Raw genomic sequence first — 21,834 nt, forward strand, 5'->3', positions numbered from 1 at the left:
TGAAGAGGGTCACGCAGACACATGAGAAACATCAAACAGTGCATAATGGGGCTTTCTTTTTAGGGTGTTCTTTGCGGTAATAGTGATGAATTGGAATGGGAGATGGGTGGAAGGAAGCCAAGTGACAAGTGCTGTGTGCTGTGCATGTAATTTTACCATGACCTCTCTGCCTGGGCCCTAAATCATCAGGAAATGGCCTTCCTGTCCAGCATGCCAAACCCACCTGAGCAGCGAGGAAGGTCAGAGATGTTCCATCTCTGTTAACATTACATATTGAGGCAGTAACAAGCAACACATGAACCAGCAGAGGAGCTTCTTCCTCCCCAGAGCTGTCTCACACACGGCAGAAGACAAATGTCTATTTTGCAGGGTTCCTAAGCAGTCAGCAACCTGGCCTTTTGGCAGAGAGTTAAAAAAGGACCCGAGCAGGAGAGTTTGGCCACAATGACTTTTTCTAAAGGTACCTAAATTCTCTGTTGCGCTCCAAAGGGTTTCCAGCCAGCTTGGTCTTGTCTGACAGCTCTGGCTGCCTGTGAAATTCTTTTAAATCTTTTGTGAAAGAGAGACTCAGTTTCCCAAAGGAGAGCACTTAAATAAACAAGAGAATAAATTAGAAAGAAGCTGAAGAGGAAATGAAGCTCTTGGTGGCTTATCTTCCCTCCTTTTTAATATCCTCACTGGCTGAGTGCTAAAGCTCTGTGCCCCAGAGCACTTTTCTTTCTTTGTTTTTTGGGCCGTATAAATACAGCTGTGACCTAGATCCTGGGGAAGGTTGCCCCTTTTCACAGAGCACCTCTGGGCTGCTGTATCTCAAGAGAGGTGCTCTTCAAACTGCTGGGATGTCAAGTAGCGCCTAAGCTGACTGGGGCAAGAAATGACCATGGCTGCTGCACTGACTTGCGGCTGCAGCTGTGCTGTGTGCCTCCGAGCACAGGGACAGCCTCCTTACAGCTGCAGAGCCTTCTGCCCTCGCCAAACCTGCAGAAGATTGACCTGTCCTCACTGTCATACGACACAGGCAGGACAGAGTGAGACCTGCTCAGAAATGATGTCTGGATGATCGTCTGCCCATGCAACTGATGGGTGTGTTACCGTTCACCCCAGCTGAGACTCTGCTCCAGGCTTACTCTGTGGTTTTCACATTTGCCTGTAACGTGTCCAAGATACAACATGGTACTTGGGACATGTTGCCTGGCCTGATGTCATCTCTGGGACTTAGATACCCCTGGACATGCAATCAGTGTTGTCTGAAAGACAGCAGGCCAGTACTGGGTATTCCCACTCTGCCACAAAGAACATGGCAAACCAAATTGTTCTATCAAATCAATTCCTGCTGCATTAAATTAATGTTGATAGAGATGCAAGACTGCTTACGCTGGCTTATATTTAATGCCAGCTGAGAACATTTAATTTTAGGTGTCAGCAACTTTCTCAGTTCTGTTGCTGGTTTGGGGAATACAACTTCTGTGTAACAGGAGAGCAGTAGCATTTCCCCTGCCCAGCTGGCTGGGGCAATGCCAACGGCACCGTGGTTAATGGCACACCACAGCTGAGCAAGGATTCAGTCTCTGGATGAGGATGCCCCTTGATGTCCTCCCTCGCTGCTGAGGCCACTTCCAAGAGAACAGGAAGGAAAATGCTGAAGAAGAGAGACTAGAAATGGCCAAATGTTTTGACCATTTGGATTCATTTGGTGAATGGCTTTGGCTGAAAATATGCATCAAATCATTTCAGTCTGGCATTTCTTAAACAAAGCTTTCTGATCTTTTGTTTTGAACTGTCATTATTTTGACATTTGCCTACATTTAGAAAGATGAAAGGAAGTGGAAGCTGTCAAACAACAAGTGAAAGAACTTTGAAGCCTAAATAAAAGCATTTCTTTTTAAGCCAAATTAAGTGTTTGGGGTCAGTTTGAAGAGACATAGCTTTTGATGCTTTTGCTGTGCAAACACTTCCTCACACTCCATTAAGTTTCCATTTAAAGTCAGCCCATATCCCTAGAAGAAGACAGAGGGTGGGAGCATTGACATCATTAAATAAAAAAAAACCCCATTATTCACACAATACTAATTATCCTGGGCCAAAGCAGTCAAAATACTTTTCTGCAGAGAGTGGTATGGTTCAGGGGGAGCAACCTGTGGTGGTCAGCCCCATAGCATGTGCGTGCTGCTTAGAGGAAACCAGAAGCTCTCAGCAAGCACAGCCCCTCCTGCACAGCAGGGTGGGGCCGCCAGAAATACACAGCATGATCCCTCTCTTTCCTGTTATTCACAAGCCTTTTGGTGTTGTCAGCTTCCAGTGACAAATGCTTCCCACTCAGCCTGTGGCGTCACTGATCAGTTGCCCTAAGCCCACGATGGGAGGTTTGTAATTACGTTCCTTAGCTGTCAGCGCAGTGACCACACTGCCGCCATATTTGGCCATGCGAACGTGGTGGGAGTGGGCAGTGAGGGATTTATAGGAAGATGGAGCATGGTATAACTCAAAACTATCCACAAGAGAAAGTGAAGAGAGTTGCATGAAGCACAGAAACCTAAGTCACTGCAAAAAACATCAGCGAGCTGTTGTCTGAATGAAGAACAGCTTCACCTGCAAGCCAGTCCTGCCTGTCAGCTTTGGCTCCTGCTGCCACATCCAGCCCAGGACAGTTTTCCACTGAGTCCAATGGAAGAAAGGCCTATCACATGCATGAGAGTAACAGATAACGTTAACATTTCACAGACAGGACAAAGTGGTGATTAGATGATCCGAAATGCAGATTTTGATTATAACTCGATTGGACAAGAGGCTTGAAAACAAGTCTTTCTTGCAGCTCCCACTGAACTTCAAACCTTTGTAGTGCTCAGATGCTGCAGTGAGCATGATGTTATACATACACAGAGGGACATCCCACCTCTGTGATTCTGGTGGCTTCAGAGGAAAACTGTGATTTTACACTAGTGAATGTTGACTGGAAGGCTCTAGATAAGCCAAAGTTCCCTGTGCAGATGCCAATCTTGTTGGTCATCAGAACTGTGATGGTTTATTGCCAGCTGAGCAGGAATACATATACCGAAAACCTGACTCCAAAACTTTGTCAGGAGAGCAATCACAAGGGCAGAAATCTCTCTTTAGTTATATGTGTGTAAAGTCAGCATAGTGCCCCTAACTCCACAAGGTCAAAACTGTAATGGAATTAACTCAGCGTAGTATAGCTGAGAGCCTTGGATTCCTTTTATTCCAGCTAAAAGTCTGGCTCAGTCTGATGTACCTGGAAGCAAAATCTGTCACCTGTTTATACATTACTTTTCTAGTGAAATTTAACTATCTGATTCATAAATTGTGTCTGCCTGATCTCTGCATCTTCAGCTTCAAAAAAGTAGGTGAGATGTTTTTCCCTCCTCTTAGGTTTCATCAACTCAAAAATGGGGGAATAGCTTTTGTTCCAATACTATTTGACAATCCCCAAGTAGGGAATGAGAAAAATTTCAGTCCAGTTAGGTGAATGTTTTGGAAAGCTTCAACTGGGAGTACAGAGATTGGAAGAGACTCATCCTGGAAAATGTTTGCAGTTTTCTTATGGTTGCTCACCCTCCATTGCTAGCATAAAACTGTCTCACAGGTGCTGGGAGGAAAATATTTAGACCAGATTGTGACAGACCAGGTTCTATGCTGCACTTGGCATGCCCAGAAGATAGCAAGGGCTCTTTGGGTGTTTCCAGTCTATAGAAAAGAAAGTCCTGGAAGTGTCCCTAGGGAGGCCCTCTCTGAGCAGTTGTTTCGGGGACAAGCAGCTATATTACACAAATTTTGAATGCCTGCCGTATCTGAGCAATCCTGATGCTAACAGGCCTTGTGGCAGGGCAAACAAGGTGAAGCATCCCCCTTAAAAGCTTTTTTTAAGGGCAAGGCCGAGGTCAGTGCAAGGGCAGGCACACTGACCACAGACGTGGCTGGCCCTGCAGGGATGGGCAGGCACCAGAGGCTTTGCCTGGTTTGCCTTTTGCTCATTTGCACTTGCTGGGATTACTTCAATAAAATGCAAGTTAATTTTCTATTATGTAGCCCAAACTGCCTTCCCTGAGCAATCTCTGAAGGCTGGCTGTGAAACTGGGTTCTCCATATTAAGTCCAACCTTTAGTCTGGTTTACATCCTCTACAGGGGTAAATCCACCTTGCCCCAAGACCTGGAGCAACTGCTCTAAGCCTTTTCCTTCTCATTTTCTGGGGACCTGTATTTACGCTCAGGATTTGGAAGTTCTTTCCAACTTTTGCTAAAAGCCAGATTTCCTCCATGCCTGCTCCAAACACACCTTTGCTTTCAAGTGCCTTCAGCCCAAGACACAGAACACTGGAAATCAAGGCCACCTTCTCTTCTCCTTCCCTGCCCATTTTGCCTTATAAACCTAGCAGCCACGAACATGAAGCAGTTACAATGCTAAGCACAGGACAAACACAGAACAAAAAGAAGGTCTCTTAAGTGAAAGAGGTCATAGTCAAATGCTTCATGCTTTCTCCCAAATCCTGAGGTTACGGCCAAATACTTTACTTCATCCTCTTTTCCAAGAGCTCCTCTGTCCCTTGTAGTCTTCCGTTGTGTTTCTACAGCTATAACAGGTTGGATTTGGTTCGCTGTCTCCTTAGGGCAATACAGACATGCCATCAGCCACTGCAACAGCAAACTGGCAGAAAGGGGAGTTGTTAAATGTGCAAAAAGAGAGTACAGAGTGGCAGAAGGCCTACATTTTCAAGGATAATGAGAAACTTTTGACTACTCATTTCGGGACAGCGTGAAAAAAAAAAAAGATTACTCATTTTCAGACAGCTCAATACTGCCAGATTTTCAGAAGCTCATGTACTTTCTGCAAATCATGCTTCTGAAGCTGGGCACCCCCAAATCCCTAGCTGCTTTCAGATATGTTGGTTATAATGCTTTGATTCAAGCATTTCCCAGCAGATGCCATGTAGGCTTTGTTCTCCCTGAGGGTCCTGGGGCTGTGCCCCTTCCCGCCACACAGACACGCTAAGGACTCAGTTTTATGGCGGAGAAACCTTTGTCTTGCCACCACTTCTGCAGGCTCTGCCTGAGAGGAAAATAAAAATCATGACTGTGAATGGCTGGTTGGCTTGGATTCATCACAGTTTTTCATATGATTTCATGGGACCTCTGTCCCAACATCAGACACAAAAGCATCTGGACATAATAATACCTGTTTATAAATAACATTGTATCATCATTTGTTTAAAAAGAAGTAAATCCTAATGTTGATTATTTTTGAACACACCATGAGCTTTCTGACATAATGAAAAGACAGGAAGAGTCCCAACGCTGGCATTTCCCCAAAAATGTAGATTGTTGTGGGAAAGGAGACAGAGTAAGCTTCCTGCTTTTGTGGAGGGAACTTATTTTTTTTAAGTAAGATAAACTTAGAGCACTGCTTTTGTAAAGATTGAGGCTTATTTTACCTACTTGTATCACATGCACATCAGCAGGCAGGGCCAAGGTGGAAGTGAGCCTCTGTACAGATTTGTTAGCAGCACGTTCGGCAGAGTCCACTTGTGGCACAGGAGAGGATACTTGCTGTGCACAGGGAAGTCCTGGGGCCAGAAATGACGAGGTGCAGAGCAGGGGGCTGGGAAGCACCATTGCCTTTCCTCTGCCACAGGATTACTGTCTATTTCCAGCACTGCCCTTGGCTAAGCAGCAGTGAGACTCTACAGGTTCTTGGTGTGGAGAGATCAGTGGTACAGAATATCCTGCCACACCCAGACAGCAAGCTTGATCCTGAAGATTTTCTTCAGGCATTTCTTAATGTCTGAGAAAGTAGCAGCAGGGATGTAACCTTGGATCTGCTAAAGACCAGTGGAAAGATGTTCTTTCACCTTGGCAGCGTGGTTCAGGCACATGTCCCTCTCACTGACCCACCAGTGGTGAGGGTCTGAAATGATTACAGATTGCCAAAGGCAGACAAAATGTACCCTCGAGTTGGTCACAAAGCGTCAAATCGTTGCAGCCTGCAGATATGTGCCTTTGGGTAGGAGCCAAGCTCAGCCTCAGTACACATGAGTGTGACTTGTGCTGGGGACTTTGGACTAAGTGAGATATACTAACCCCAGCCATACCATACAGTTGAACTATATTTGTTTGTAAGGGTTGTGTGGCTAGTAAAGGACAAAAATTAGCCTGGGAGGTGGAACTAGAAACTGGTTGATATGAGGTTTTCCTCTGTATCAGTCTGTGATCAGTCAGAAGAGTTACTCTGATGGCACATCTTGCTGAGTAATCCATAAAAGAGCTGTGAGCAAGCTCTTAGACCTGGCTATAATCGAAGCCTCTTGCAAAAGGAAGCCTGAGTGTCTTTACCATGGCCCACACAACTGTAAGGACTGTGCTGGGCTCCCAACTGCTAGTAAGAACTGCTCTGTTGTTACTCCATGATCCAAGATGCACTATTATCACAGGTGAACCAAGGTAACAGCAAAGCCCTAGGATCTGGTCTGGGATACCTGGAACACATTTGCCAACTGATTGAGAAGATTGGGCAGCTGCAGGAGCACAACATGCATCTCCAAAAGCAAGTGTGCAGCTTGCAGAAAGAGCAGAAGATAAGCCAGATAAAAGAGGTAAGCAGACACCATAATATTTTCAATTAAATGATATACTCAAGGCCCAGGCCTAGATTAAAAGTTCCAAGCCTGTGTAAGAGAAGATGCTAATTTACTTGACCACACACTCACCTGGGCTGGGTGCTCTGGTCTTCAGGAAGCTTTCGCCCACCATAGTGGGCTCAGCTTCCCTTAGGGTGGGCTTGGATTTCTGTTCTTGTTCAGTTTTGTTTCCCAGATGTGCTTGCTTCTGTTGAGTTAAAAAGTGTCCTCACTTCATGTGATGGCCAGCTCAGAGTCAGTAGCTTTTACTCCTTTACAGTTGAAAACTTCCCAATAACATATCTCCCCCTGTCAATGCTATCAAAACAAAATCCACGGTCCTCCTTAGCAATTGTGTTTTGAATGTGTTTTGAAAAGCTCTTTCTTTTCCTTCTGGTTTCAAACTGTCAAAATCACAGAATTTCCCACAAAACAGACACAATAGGAAAGAGAAGCAGTGGTACTACTACCCAACTCCATACTCTCTTTCCCTTCCTGCACTTCTGAGCTGCCAAATGAAGAATCTCTGACATGAAACATCTCAGTGTGCCCATTTGTCTTTTTTATCAGCCAGAGCTAGCTAGGGAATTTGACTGAAATTTGCAGATTATTTCGGCGTCCTCCTAAACAGCATTTTTTAGCCCCTGCATATTTTGTTCAGCTCTATCCCACCTCTGCTTCTTTGTTCTTTTTCTTTGGCCATCACACTAGGTTTCCAGCTTTTTTCCTCCCCTCCCTATTTATTTTATCACTCCCAAAAGAGCAGAAGGGGTTCGTCACACTCAGTTATTTCTTCCTAGCCATGCTGTGGTGAATCTTTTATTGTCCCGACAGTGTCATTCCTCCCCTAGTGCCACCTGCTGGGACTGGATCTGCAGTAGGTGACTGACTCCTCTTCAGAGCCAAAGCCAAGTTGTGAGTCAGGTTGCAGAGTAGCCCGTCATTTCCATGTACCCATCTCTCATGCTCAGAGGAATGCAGCCTCCTACATAGAGCCTGGGAATTGTTAACACATTTCCTGAAGCTTTACAACTGTGAGTCATTGCTCAAAGTAACTCTTCCAAGCTGCATATTCAGGGTCAAATCCTCATCTGGCGTATATGCCCCTCCTTCCCAGTTCCTACTGAAATGAAAGGCACCATGCTTTCATTTAAATATTTGAAACTTGGATCTTTTGGGTATTTTCCAAGATTCCTCAGCTGTGCCTTCTCAGCCATGTTTGTCCCATACTGTTCAGTGGAGAATTGGACAACTACATGTCCAGTGCACTTGCACCACGCTCTACAAGACTGGGTATTCTCCCTCAGGTATCTCTGTGGTGCCTGCATCTCCTATATCTGAGCAGCTCTCCATCATTTTCCTTTTCAGAGCCACAGCCCCTCTGTGTAGAAGAGGAACACTACTACACCCATTTGCCATGAGATATGAAGGTTGCTGTCCACATCACGTTTTGGAAGGCATCCTAAGGCTGCTTTCCAAACCATGTTCAATCTCCATGCAGACTATAAGCATAGAAAGGTTTCCACGCCCCTGACACAGCTAGGGAAGACAGAACCCCCAGAGCAGAGATGGATCGATGTAGTATTAAGAGCTGGTCGTGAGGACTGTAGGTAGCCAGTGCTCCCAATGGTGTTCTTGAGAGCTATACAGACATCACCACAAAGACTGATGACATTTCGATCCTGGGACGCAAAGGGAATACAGTTATTCCACATCCTTCGTTTTACCAGGAAATCTTTAAAGCTGTGGGCAGTAATGCATCTTTCACCAGATTTTCAAAGCACCTCCCAAAGTTAATGCAAAGTGCCATGCTGCTGTGGCATGTATCCAGAAGAGATGTTACATTAAAACTGTCAGTGGCTTGGGGATCTCCAGAGGTGCTAAGCTGGTGTTGGCCTATCCTGGTTCCAACACCAATAAATAGTTTGGTTCCCTTTCCACTTTAGCTGGATAAAGCTCTACCTGCTTCCTGCCATACGAAACTCTTGTGTGACATGGTTGTGCAAAGTAGAAAATCCTGCCCACCACAACAACTACAGCTGAAGTACGGTAGCTGAAGTACCACATACAGTGAATCTGACTGGTAATACGCAAGCAAACTATGGCATCCCATCAATAAAAATACAAGATATTGTTGTCTGTGCACATTCCAAAACAAATAGCGCTGGCTTAAAATGAGAGTCATTATTATAACAGATCTGTTTATTTACACAAATGCCTTAGCTGAGCAGCCCTGTGTTTAGAAATTTGTATTCAATTCCTTCTGGGAAACAAATGCAAAAGATGCTGAGTATCAGGCAATTTAAGTTAACACCAGTGAGCCCATGAAAAATTCTATGTTGCCTGCTCCAGGCTGCTTAGCCTTTTATAGAGTTAAATAATTTGTCTGGGTTCTGATGGGTCTCAGGAGAACACTGGGCATCCCTTCACTGTAATGACTGCAATTTCTCTGTACCATCACACCACCTGGTTACCTTGGGCCATTGCAGCCTGAGAGTCTGCATGCTTTCTTTTTGTCTTGTGTAGGAGTACGTTCTGCAGCATTGCTCCTGTGGAGCTGCTAGCATCCTCAACTCACACCAAGACGTGAAGACATCTTTTGCTGGGAGGAACAGACCTCACAGCCTCTTGGTTCAGACTGGAAACCCATCTGATCTTTCCATCATCCCAGAAATAGGAGCGAACACTGAAAAGCTGAGCAGCTGCAATGGTGAGTTCAAATGCCTCAAACCTGTCCTCCTGCTTGCCACCAGTTGGTGAAACAAGCTGACCAGCAACTTCCATTTCCCTAGGAAAGACAGATGAGAACAGAGCAAGTTGTTAGTGGAGCTAAACTTTAGCTGGAAATCTAAGAGATGCATTTTAAAATCTACTCCCAGGATTTTAACACTTGCTGCTTCACATGTGTGAAGCAAGACTCTTTGCTCTTCAGCTGTGACTACAAAGGTTAGGACAAATGTGTTATAAAATGGGTCTCTCTTTTGGAAACTTAGCATGCTTGAATGGGTTTGTTAGTGGTGTCCCTCCATTTGGCTTTAAAACACCACTAGCCAAGGTGGAATTCGATCCAAGATGGAAAGCCTTATGCCTGTTGTTAGTCTCCTACCCTCTCAAGCAGGCACAGAACACATTCCTGGAGAATGACTTATTCTATATAGACCAAGTGGAAATAAGCCCCAGCTGCAAAGCTTGGATCCAGAGACCAACTTTTCCTGAAGGATGAGAAAGACCGGGCTCAGCCCACTGATGATAAAGACAGCTGAAAAGTCTGGATCCAATGTTAAATGTGAGCCAGCCCACTAAGCAAGGCTGATTAGTTTATTTCAAACCTTGGACTTAAGCCTGCCCCTGATACCTGGTGAAATGCAGAGCACCAACACACCTCCTGGTAGGGTTGAGTCAGAGTGTAAATGGCCTTTGGGATCTCTAGTGCTGAGGCTCAGAAATACTCTTTCCTGGCAGTTTCAGAGCAGGCCTGGAAGGAAAATAAGACCATGAGGAAGCGATTAGAAAGTCCTGTTGTGGTCAGACACTTTATTGGAGCATTTACCTTCTTTCCACTGCAGCTTTGCGTGAAAGCAAGTGGGGTCTCACCCCATTATTAAGTTATTAGGGTTCTCATCCCATCTGGAGTTGCAGCTTGCTGGCAGCATTACCCAGAGGCTGTCCTAGCAGGACCTTGCTGAGAAACATGAGCAAGTTCTTTCATTTCATTGCAGGAAGTGAGAGATACCTGGAATCAGGAAACAGCCAACCGATGGTGGGGCTCAGGAAGTTGTCAAACAATAGGAACAACAAGGAGAATGAGTACAGAGAAGCTGGTAGTATGACTGAGGTACAGGCTTTTCCTTCAAAGGACCCTGCAGTAAGAAAGGTGAGTGATAAGCTTGGAGCCAGACTCCAAGTGGGATCTGTGGGAGCAGCAGGGAGAAGTTCTGCTCAGGCAGATCAGAATGGGGTGCCATGAGAACAAGCCAACCCTGTCTGTTACTGAATGGGGCTGAGGCAGTGATGGCCAGGCTGCTTGATGCCTCTCTGCTCCCAGCCTTAAAAGAAGGCAATGGCTATGTCTTTATGCCAAGAAAGGCACAAACAGAGCACTGGTGCAGGGGAGTGGAGTGCTGCAGACAGCAGCATGGGCTTTAGCCCTCGCTACAGGTAATGCATGAACTCTGTCGTAAGTATCTCACTACTGCTGCTACCAAGATTAAACCAACCACACATAAAAAAAATTTAGTGGGTCAAATCTTCGTTGGCAAAACTTAGTACCAGAAGCATATCAGTGTAATTACCTCCAGTCCCCAAAGCATGTTTCAGGGAGCCAGGACGAATGCTTTTCCTATCCCTTTCGTTCCCATTGTTTGTGGCTGCCTCAGCACTTTCGGTTCTGTTGGGGATCAGAAGTGCTGAAATGCCAGGGCAGAGGCTCTAATCACAATATTCCCAGCCCGACAGGAAAGAAGGAGGAGGAGGTCTCTCACGGGAAAGACCTCCTCATGAAATTTCCACCCAAAGTTGCAAATAAGTTGCAAACACTTTGATGAAACACTTCAGAAACCAAATCAGGGCTGAATCCTAAAAGGTGCTCTGTGTTCTGCCTTGCGTCTGCCTTCTAGAGTGCGAGCATTACGTTAAGGAAATAGGAAGCCCTGATGATTTCCCAGAACTGCAGAATCAAGATTCACTCTTTAAACTAAATCCTCATGCTCTGTTACACCACACCTTAGTATTGTCACTTAGTATTGCATTTTGTACCCTGAGCATGAAATGCCCCATTTACTTCTAAAGTGCAGGTACTGCGTGGGAATCCTGCTACACTAGTGTGACACTACTGGGTGTTATACGCATGAACTGGCAGTCTAAATACAAAAGAGAGGCAAGAAGTGGAAGAGGAAAGAAGGGATTATCACACATGTGAGGGACTGAACCATAGAGATAAAGGACTTGACAGAGGCTATGGGTGGACTCCAGGACAGAGCTGAGAACAGAGCCGGTCTGTTCCCAGCACTGTTGAGATGGTCTCTCTGTCTTATTTATCAGTGTATTTGCCTTTTGTTTTTAGGGTCTGGACGTCAGCAAGAACATCTCGGTATGTACTGCCTTTCCAGGTTATATTTCACTAGTACCTGCATTAGCACAGAATAAGCCCCTGTGTAGTGCATGACATTATACATGAATAAAAAAAGGTTCACTCACTCCCGATGTTTACTATCAAACTAAGAGACAGACATGTATGATGACTTACTGCATGTGGTCCGTTGTTCTTCCACCCCCACTGCAGACAACAGCTAGCTAGCCTTCAGAAATAGGCAACTGCTCAGGCTTTCTGTGATATGAGCAGTGCTTGCTTTTCTGGGACAATACCAGCACAACAAAGGACTAACTGCTAAGACCTCCAAAACCCTTCTATGGCATACATTAATCCTAGTAGTAAACACAAAGGTTTGCTATATCCATGAGTAAACAGTCTTTCTTACTGGCAGTTAACTAAGTAGCGCAGAAATCGGTATTGCAGTTTTTAGCTTGTGCTCCCAAGGTGGCCACAACCCATGGAGTAATGGCTCTGCTGGCGGCACAGTGGGAAGGCACCTCGGTACCAGGCAGAACAAAGCCCCAAACGTGATAATGGTTTGAGAACTTCGCGAAACAGGAATCATTTCTTCCCTACACTAGTCCTAGTCCTACTACACTAGTCCTGGGGCATGATCCTTTTTGTTCTGTTCCCAAGGTTTTCCAGCCATTACTTTAGGAAATTTAAAACAATAGCAAAAAAACCCCATGAATTTTTTTGGTGCGTGGCTCCTTTACAGTTCAAGAGTCCAGATGAGCTCACAGCCCAAAGAGAATAAACATTAGGGAGGGCCTCATGAGACTCCCTGACCTCCTGATAATCTCTATTAGCATTTCAAATGTAAGTGCCCAAAAGCTGCAGCTTGCAGACCTGACAGGAAAACAAAGGCTTGATCTCTTCTAATTCCTTGGCCACAGAAGTCATCACCTTGAAAAGGGCTGATACAAATGCACCTGGCCTAATAGAAAGGAGAATGGAGTCAAGCTGCTTTTTTGGGTTGTTTTTGTTGTAAAGGCCCCCTAGGTGCATATGAGTAGGTAGGAAACCAAACCTTTAGCACAGTATAACAATAAGGTAAAATGTGCAGCTACTCAATCACCAGTGAAGTGCCTTCACTCTCTGAAACCCTGGGTCAGAAAGAACAGCAGGGTCCTAGTAACAGAACAGGGTTTGGTAACAAAATAGAAAAAAGATGGTATTACTGATAGTTGATCCATCCTACCTCATTGTGTCCTATACAAGTACAGGCTGGCCACTGGGCATCATTGCAGGATGGAGTGAAGGAGTCCCCCTTTTCTTTTTCTGGGACCTGACTCTTATCTGTCTGAAATAAGGAATCTCCCCTTTTGCTACCACCCTGGAGAACCCTGAAGTATCATATGTTGGCCAGACGAAGTCTGCCAGCAGCTAGGCTTTGGTCATTCAAGTTGTGGCTTCTTTTTGCTCCCTAGGGTGAGAGCCATGCTTGGGGAAGAATGAAAGATCTTATGAGGAAGACACGTCTGAGAAACCAGAACAAGCTGGGGCTGTCCTCTGCTGCTCTGAAGAGGTCCTGTCCACAGTTGTACAGGTAAGGCAGAGCTGTGGGAGATTTTTAGTTAGTGTTTGGGAGGAGGTGATGGGCGATATACCTCTGGTTGCTGCTGGCTGGAGAAGATCTCTCTTTACCTTCCCTCCATTGCATATAGTGATCCTGGCAAGCACAGCCATTTGCCTCCTTAGTGCCTCAGGTGCTCTAAGATCCTAACTGGATAATGTTACCTGTGTGAAAATAATGGAAATGTTAGGGTCCCTAAAAGAAGGTACTTATCCTCAACAGGGCAAGGGAATGTTGACAACTAGTCAGAGCCGTTCTATAGCCTAATGATTTGTCTTTCTGCTCCCTCCTAAGCATTACAGTCAAGGTTAATGCTCTCCTCTATCCACCTTCACACCTTCCATCTAGTGGAACTGTAACCCATCTTGCATCTGATGTGTGATGGGATGGGACAGTCAGGGTCAGCTGGAAGGTTTCCTGTCAGAAGATAACATGAAGTTTGCTGAGCGTGTGCTCATGGGTGGGATGTGCTTGTTGCTGGAGATGAATGTTTGGGTCAAGCAAGGTTTCATTTCTATTAAGAGATCCGTGCTGGTCCCTTGGGCAAATTTGTCTACCAGGCTAGTTACAGCCTGGCCTCTCAGCTATGCTGTGCAGTGCATGTCTCTCTGAGGTGATGACAGTGCTGCCAGCTACCCCTTGCACAGATATTCCCTGTGCGTTTGCCAAGTTCTCCCAGCTGGTCTGGTGAATTTGGGTTGTTTGTGTGCATAATCAGGTAACAGGAAGAGTCTGGGTATCTTACTCACCAAAGCAGGAGCATTACATGGAACTGCGTACCTCCCTGTGTTTTTTCAGCTGAGGTCTCGGTAACCTTAAGCAGAACAGCTCAAATGTGCTTAAGCCCTCCTCAGGTTTTGGAGGGGGTGGTCGTGGGGGAACAGCAGTTGTTTAAGCACTCAGGAATGTCCCATTGTTCCCCTTAGCCTGTACCTACCTTAAAAAATGCATAAGGGAACTGGGAATCTCGTAATTACAGCTGGAAAAAAAATCCTCTGTAGTTCATGGAGTGATTTTTCCAGCTGGGAAAAGCTTGGTTGGGGCCCAAGCACACAAAACAGGCAAGCTTCCTCCTATTGTTTGGGAAACTGAAAGAAACACAAAGCAGAAAGAGATCAAACAGTTCAATCTTAGATGGTGAACCAGCTGGGGTAAAAACACAAACTCTTGGGAACCTTCCCTCTAAACCTGAATAGAACCAGGTTTAGAGGGAAGTTTGAGTTTCAGAAACTATTCTATTTGAGTTTCAGAAAAGTCATGTCTCTCTAATCTCCCATTTGGCCCTTTCTCTGCAGCACTGAGGACACTGAGAATTGCAGGCTAGGTCCTCAGCTTCATTGGGCTGACTCCAGTGAAGGGTCAGCCCAACAGCTCGTAACAGAAATAGCTTTTACTACTTTCACGTGTATACTGGACAACTACTACTGCCGTGGAAATGCTGTATAACAAGGTGCCAAGTGGATGATTTTTTTCACCTGACTGTAACTGGACAGCCCCAGATATCTCATACACTGATTTTTCCAGGCTGCTTTCCATAGCTGACAAATGGCCTTCTCTTTTCTTCTTTAGCACAAGCTAAAAACTTTCTTCTCCCATATATCTACATAGAACCCTTGCCGCTACTCATGCCCCTTACCTTCCTTCATTGCCTCTTCTCCTGCTTTCTACCTCTTATTCCCCAGCTGTATCTGCATGTGGTCTTGCCCTTTTTACCGCACACCCTGCAACAGCAATGCACACTGGGCTTTTCAGCGGTGCCTGAAAAAGATAGACACCTTGCTCCTATGGCATTTTGGATATGTAGTGGCCCTCAGCTCCTTTGAAATAAAAAGTTAGGCTTAGTAGATCGATGACAGGCCTTCAAATGCTGCTGGAGAAAGAGCAAGGCCCTTCCTACAGCAGAATGGCAAAGCAAGAAAGTCTTTCTTGTCTGCAGCTCTTGACAAAGCAAACGTTGAAGCCCTGATACTCTCAGCATTTAAAGCCACTGTCTGTTATAATTTGTGAAACATGTTTGTCCTGGCTCCCAGTTCTGTTTGTGCATGCAGGCATATGGAACTGGCTGGCTTTTGCTTACCCAGGCTTCCTTGGTCTCAGATACATCTCCCAAAGTGTTGCACTGGAAACAGGTTGGAGCCTGGTGCCCTGTATTACCATACAGCTCTGAAGGAAGCAGAGAGGTGCCTTCCAACCCAAGCTATTCTATGATTCTATTTGTTGCTTTTGACACCCAGTCATTTGGGCAATTAGAGAAAGGTTCTTTGTTTTTGTTTTTATAACTAGGTCAAAGCAAATCCCCTTTCATGCTCCCACTCTGCGTATGATGAATGATCTGCTCAGGGCAGTTGTTTTGTTTTCTTTTTTTTTTTCCCTCTTTAAACATCCACAAAAGAATTCTTATAATAGAGAGAACTTGGTTCTTCCAGCAGAAGAGAGGGGGGCCTGCCAAGGTAAACATACTGGCACAGGACTCAGTGGTTTGTCATATATTGTTCTAAACAGGCTCAGGTTTTCATTTCATTTTTCTTTTCCTGCTAGTACATTTACTCCTGCAAAGCAACATTTGTGCAAAGGGCCAGAACAGGCTGATGAATGACTTGATCATAGTGTTATGAACTTAAGCAGCACATGGACCTGGATCTGACCTATAGGAGGAAAAGTAGATTTCTTCCCCAAATCATTGCAGAATGATCCCTCCACAAAGAGCAAGGAATTACTTCTAGCTCAAATGACCCCCAAGATAAGAACTTGTTGCCCTTCCACTGTGACTAGTTTAATAATGATAACGGATCATCTGCTCAAATACTTGCCCTTGTTAAACAATTACAACCTGATGCTGCTTTGAACAGTAAGCAGAGAATCTAGCCTGACATGTGAAAGCTGGGCTGAAAATTCTGCAGGAGCCTACCTTGATCAAGTTATCGCCTGTACGTTGCCACTCCATCTGACATTATAAAATGTGTGAAGTTGGCTCTGGCTAGAATGGTGTTACAATCCCAAAAATCCAGGGTCAAGGAGGAGCAAATTAACACTTTCATATAATTTTTCCTTACTTTCCGAGCTCTCTTTGAGGACAAACAGAGAGACATAGAGTCTTCCGCTGCTTGCCGTTACTGCTGCTAGGAAGCAGACTGGCCCAGCAGTTGTTCCAGCCCTGGCAGAAATAGAGAGGGCAGCTATCTCAATGAAAGTAATTGTGCTCAGGAGCTTTTCTGATGCTATCCCAACCCTTTTCCAGGGCAGGATCTAATTTGGGAAGCTTTGGGCAATCCCAGGGTGGCATTCCAGTGCAGACACACCTACTTTTGTATCTGTGGGAGTTGCAGTTTTAATGCAAGCTGCGTGGGAATGAGCTAACCTCAAATTACGATATCTTTCATGGTAAGGATGCTAGTTTCAGTTTGACAGCCACCAAAAGCTTGCTGCTGTATGATGACTACTTCGTGGTTAGGGTAAAGTAAGTTAGGAAGGACAGTGCAGTTCTAACATGACAATTCCCATCTTCATTATTGTATAGCAAAGGCTGAAAAGGGCCCTAGAGCCTCATATCTGGGTCCAAACACTGCTCTTCACATGGGAAATTACTACCAAGAGATCTCTGCCCTCAGGGTTGTGAAGCAGCCAAAGAATTAAAGAATAACATCAAGGCAGACATTTGACAATTCCATTGAAAAAGAATTAAAAGCTGAACAAGACAAAGATCGTACAACATTTAGGCCAAAAAGAAAACAAACTTGTAGCTGGCAAAATAAAAAGTCTGCACCACATCAGTCAGGATTTTGAGTTGAAAATTTTTAAAATTAAGGATTTGAAGCAAATAGATGTTACTGTTATTTTAAATAAATAGCTATGAGCTATTTATTTTCTGTAAATAGCTTTGAAATATTGAATTTAAAAAGAACCCCAAAACTACAGCTTTTCTTTATTAAACAGCAGTTATTTTTAAAAAGTGTTCCAAGAGGTTTATCTTCCATAGCTCCCAGAGGGCTGAGCTAACTAAACCATTACAACCAAATAGGATGCATTACACTTATTTCAATCATATGTAATAAATAATGAACAAAAAAATAAGTTGGAGACAGTCTGCAGCAGCCAGCTTACTGTTGTTCTTCAAAATGCCTCTTTTCCTACTTACTACTTCAGGCCAGAGTTTTTAACTTCGCTGTGACATTCATCCACCAGTCTCTCCCCTTCACTTCCAGCTAGGCAGAAAATACTGGTTGCTGTCAACAAACTGATGTTTGTGTCCATCCATTACATTGCGACTCCATGCCAAGTGCTGCATTTTGTAGCTCTTTTTTTTTTTCTTTTGGATGCTGCCACAAATATTTGGACAGTGTCTGCTTTGGAACTTTAAACTGGAGGGGGGGAAGCTGCTTTGGGTGCAGCTTGGATGTCGAGTATATATGCACAGCATATTAATGCTAAAACCACAGCCATGTGTTCTGACTGCTGTCAATTTTAATTGTATTTTTCCCTTTCTAAGGCCAGATATTATGTCTTCAGAGCTGAGGAAAACTGAGAGGAACTCCATGATCATTCTGGGGCAAAATACAAAGAATGAAAACATATGGCCTTTCTGATAACCTGAGCTAAATAGAACAAGGTAAAATAAGTAAAGCAGCATGCGTTTCTTTGTGGGGTGGAGGGGTTTTTTTGCCTCTTCTCAGCACAGAAATGAGACAGTCCTGTTCCTTCATCCAGACACACTCCAACATGAAAGGGCAAAAACATGTCAGATTTTTGAAGTTCAAATTATATGGATTCATGCCAGCTGAGGATTGGCCCATATACCTTCATTTTAATAGTCACCCTTTGGAAAAAAAAAAAACAAACAAACAAACCCAAACAACCAAAACCAAACACAAAACACAATTTAAAGGTATCCGTAGTCATACAGGCTACATCATGCAGTCTTTTTGTAAGAAGTACAGCAGCAAATTCTTCTATCTGCAGTCAGTTAAAAGACTCCCAAATAATAAGCCAACCAGGTGTCTTGGGAAAGAGATAATTTGCCCATAATCAAGACTAAAAGAGAACCAGGCTCAGCCTCATCTTCCGTCTTCCCAACTCAGCCCATGGGTTAAATACAGAGAAACTTTCTAGTCTCTCATATTCACTGGATGTTTCTGTTTCAGAAAGGCAAAATGGGAACACCAGTGGACACAAACCCAAGAACCCCACGGTTACTTTGTGCAACCTGCATCCTGTAGTTGTCAACAGAGCAACCCCGATTTGAGCATTGGAAGGGAAAGAGAGAAGGGGGAAGTAGAGAAGGGTGCACGGACCTTTCTGTGCTCAGCTATGTACAGCTTTGCTCCCAAATCTGAAATATACTCAGAAAAGTCAAGCCACAGATGAAAATTATTGTTAGCATCTTGGCAATGTAAACAATAGAGATTTGGAAATTCTTCCTCCTCCTCTCTGGGTCAGGAACACCATTACTTGAAACATTGAAGCTTTTAAATTATCATTGCTTTCTGGAGACCTTCTCCAGCTGAAATAAATTTAAGCTTTATGGGACACAGCAGCATGTAGAAGGGTGCCAGGGACTCATTGCCCAGTGCAGAAGTGCCTGTTGGAAGGACAGCTTCCTCTCGGGGTGGGCTGAGTGGCAGTCTCTGTGTGTCCCCAACGCCGCTCCTCCCTTCAGAGCAGCATCTGACCAGCTGTGCCATTTTACTGGAATCTAACAGGAAAACCAAGTCTGTAAAGCCAAGACTTCCTACAAGGCCATTCCTGAATCCACCACTAGCTTCTAATCCTGCAAGCCTGCTCTTTCTACAGAGGCCCCTCAAATACAGTGCTGCCCTACAGGCATCATGCAGGTTCATTGAAGAGACCAGACTGAGGAGCACTGTGGGAATTAGCCTTTAAAGAGGCCAGAGGGTTCATCTGAGGCAATACCTCAGTTTCACCAGGCAGCCCAGCTCTTATGCTATCAGTTTTTTTGGGGGGAGGGAACCAGGCTTGAATTCCTACTTTTAAATTACATGTTAAGTCCTCTGGCTGTGCAGGTAGGGTAGTCATTTTGTCAAATGGCTCAGTCTATGCTCTCTCTACTGGAGAGAGGCAAGAGGGAGCACAGAGCTGCAAGGAAGAGTTATTAAAATACAGGCATCCTTTACAAGTTGCTGGTCTTTAGGGCCCTGCTAGCAATCATGTAACACTGTGGCCATGTTTGGTGACTGCCTTATAGCCCCGTGCCCACTGATTCCAGACTCAATGAGCAGATAGTGCATGCTTCTGAAGGTCCCATGGTTGCAGTGGTCTCTGCACACCAGCTCGTACTGGTATTAGCACAATAATTAATGCACATAGAGCAAAGATTTAAATAAACCAACTTTGCCTCTTGTAAATAGAGTATTCTACCCCTTAAATTACAATGTAACTGGAAGTCAAGCAATTGCTCTTTGAAAATCCTTTCCTAACCCAAACTTGCCTGGGAACCAAGATTTGAGAAGCTGGCAGGAATGGATCAACTTCAGCAGGCTTAGCCTTTCAGTAACACATGCTTCCCCCTTGCCTACTGGGATCAGCTGGAGCCCTAAAAGTCTGCCAAACCTGAGCAGGATCTCTTCTGAGATTCAGAGCTCTCCAGCCACACATCCAGGCAGCAGGCCAGGCTTGGTGTTTCAAATAGCAGAAGGGTTGTTACTTAGCACCTCAAAAAATACCCCCCGAACAACAACAAAAATAAAACAACCCCCCCACCAACCAACAGCCCCAAAAAAACCCAAACCCAACCAAACCAAAAACCACCCACCTAATTAAAAAATCCAAAAGGTCTGTGCTACCTAAAATACGTGCTGCGTTTAATACTTCAGTTGTAGCTGCTGCAGGACTTGTTCACTGTGTATCTTGCTAGCTTCATCCAAAGCTAGAAGGATTCATAACTTGATTATTCTGTGAATAGTCTGTATATCTCCATAAATACAGGGGACTAAAATCCTCCATTAACTTATACCCTCCATTATCCCTCCAGCTTTACAGAGTCTGTAAGGAATGTGAATCAGTGCAAACTGAATTTTAAGTGTTCTAAGATGTAGCACCATGAACTGCTATTTCCAGCCACCACCATTCACATTATAAGTCTATTTTGTTTTTTATTTTTACTAAAATGAACTAGCACTCTTTTTTACTATAGCATTATATGAAATATATTCATGTATTTTCAGAAATAAATATATTTATAACATGTAACATACTGTATAGTTCTCCATTACAGAATGCATTGTAATACAAGCATAAAAAATTTAATAAAAGCATCACTACAATAATTGTTTTCAGATATTAATGAATCCCTGGATGGCAGCACAGCAGCTGCCACACATTTAAAGTTTCAGGTGAGCACAGCTGGGCAAGAAAGGAACTGTTACTTCCACACTTTTAAAGAGCTTTAGCTTTGGAAAAGCAGCAAGGTTGTTCTTTTGAGGCTGGTGCTGTTCTCAAAGACCCAGACAGCACAGAGAGCCTTTGGAAAATTCAGATATGGCCAAGTATGGAAATTCAGTTTGAGCAGCCCTAGATTAAGTGCTAGTGCTAGGCTTTGCTTCTAAAGCCACAGAGCAGGCAGACGCAGCAGGGCAGCACACACCACTTCCAGAGGAAAGGGTGAAGGCACTGGGGACAAAGCATGCTGATGCTCAGCATCAGGGATTTGTTCTGAAACTCTGGTTTCATTAGCAGCACCACACAACAGCCTCAGCTGAGAGGTGCTGGCTGGCCTCAGGGCTGTTTTTCCTCAGCTTCCTTCATTCACAGCCTACAGCACCCTCCTGGACAGATCAGCTTTCCTTCATCTGTGGGAGCCAAGGCCAATGGCTACAGCAAACACCACCTTTAGTTCAGCTGTATAACCAGGTAATGTAGAGTGAAGATGAAGGGTGTGCTGACACAAGAAGTCACATACAGTTAAGTCAATCTAGAGAAAAGTCAATGAGACTCAACTAAAGAAAGTAAAGGCCAAGGACAGAAATCCACCTGTGGAGGTAGAAGAAAAAAAAAAAAAAAAAAAAACACACACACACACACACACCAAAAGACAAAAAACCCAAGTAAACACACGAAAAAAAAAAAAAAAAAAAAAACACAAACCACAAAACCCCACACCACCACCAAAAAAAAAAAAAAACCAAAAAAAAACCACACAAACCCCAAACCACAAAACCCACAACCAAAAGCAACCAGCCAAACTTTTGCAGGAGAGAAAGTTGCAGAACAGAGCCATGAAAGCTCCTAACACCCTAGTAGAGAAGAACGGGCTGGGAAGAGAGGGACAACACACCAGAGGGTGAAACTTCTGTGTTGCCTAGTTTTCACCCTCTACCAGTGCTTCACACACCTTATCCCACTTCTGCTTATGCCCTTCCCCTCCTGCTAGCTACTAAATTGCAAGCCATAAGCACAGAAGACTTCCTGGAATGGCTAAGAGAATTAAGTTCACTCCTACGCTCACTCACTTCCGCTTATCACTGCATGCACCCTGCACTCAGCAACAGGACCATTACAACAAGATCCAGCTCTGCAGGGGAATCTA

At 44.5% G+C, this 21,834-nt stretch overlaps 1 protein-coding gene across 5 annotated transcripts in view; it reads left to right on the top strand.

Annotated features, from left to right (window-relative positions):
* The window catches only part of LOC115608512, a 43,422-nt gene that overhangs the window by 11,929 nt on the left and 9,659 nt on the right, over nucleotides 1-21,834 (top strand). For 3 of the 5 annotated variants that reach the window (XM_032919955.1, XM_032919954.1, XM_030487405.2), the window contains exons 3-8: nucleotides 6,442-6,603; nucleotides 9,154-9,337; nucleotides 10,347-10,501; nucleotides 11,690-11,716; nucleotides 13,150-13,268; nucleotides 17,782-20,572. In XM_032919955.1, the coding sequence (XP_032775846.1) occupies nucleotides 6,442-6,603; nucleotides 9,154-9,337; nucleotides 10,347-10,501; nucleotides 11,690-11,716; nucleotides 13,150-13,268; nucleotides 17,782-17,878 (744 nt within the window). In that variant the 3' untranslated portion in view covers nucleotides 17,879-20,572. Of the gene's footprint in view, nucleotides 1-6,441; nucleotides 6,604-9,153; nucleotides 9,338-10,346; nucleotides 10,502-11,689; nucleotides 11,717-13,149; nucleotides 13,269-17,781; nucleotides 20,573-21,834 lie in introns of those variants that run through there. The other 2 variants (XM_032919952.1, XM_032919953.1) reach the window with 2 other exon arrangements.

This window comes from Strigops habroptila, chromosome 5 (assembly GCF_004027225.2).
Source record: "Strigops habroptila isolate Jane chromosome 5, bStrHab1.2.pri, whole genome shotgun sequence".
NCBI lineage: Eukaryota > Metazoa > Chordata > Aves > Psittaciformes > Psittacidae > Strigops > Strigops habroptila.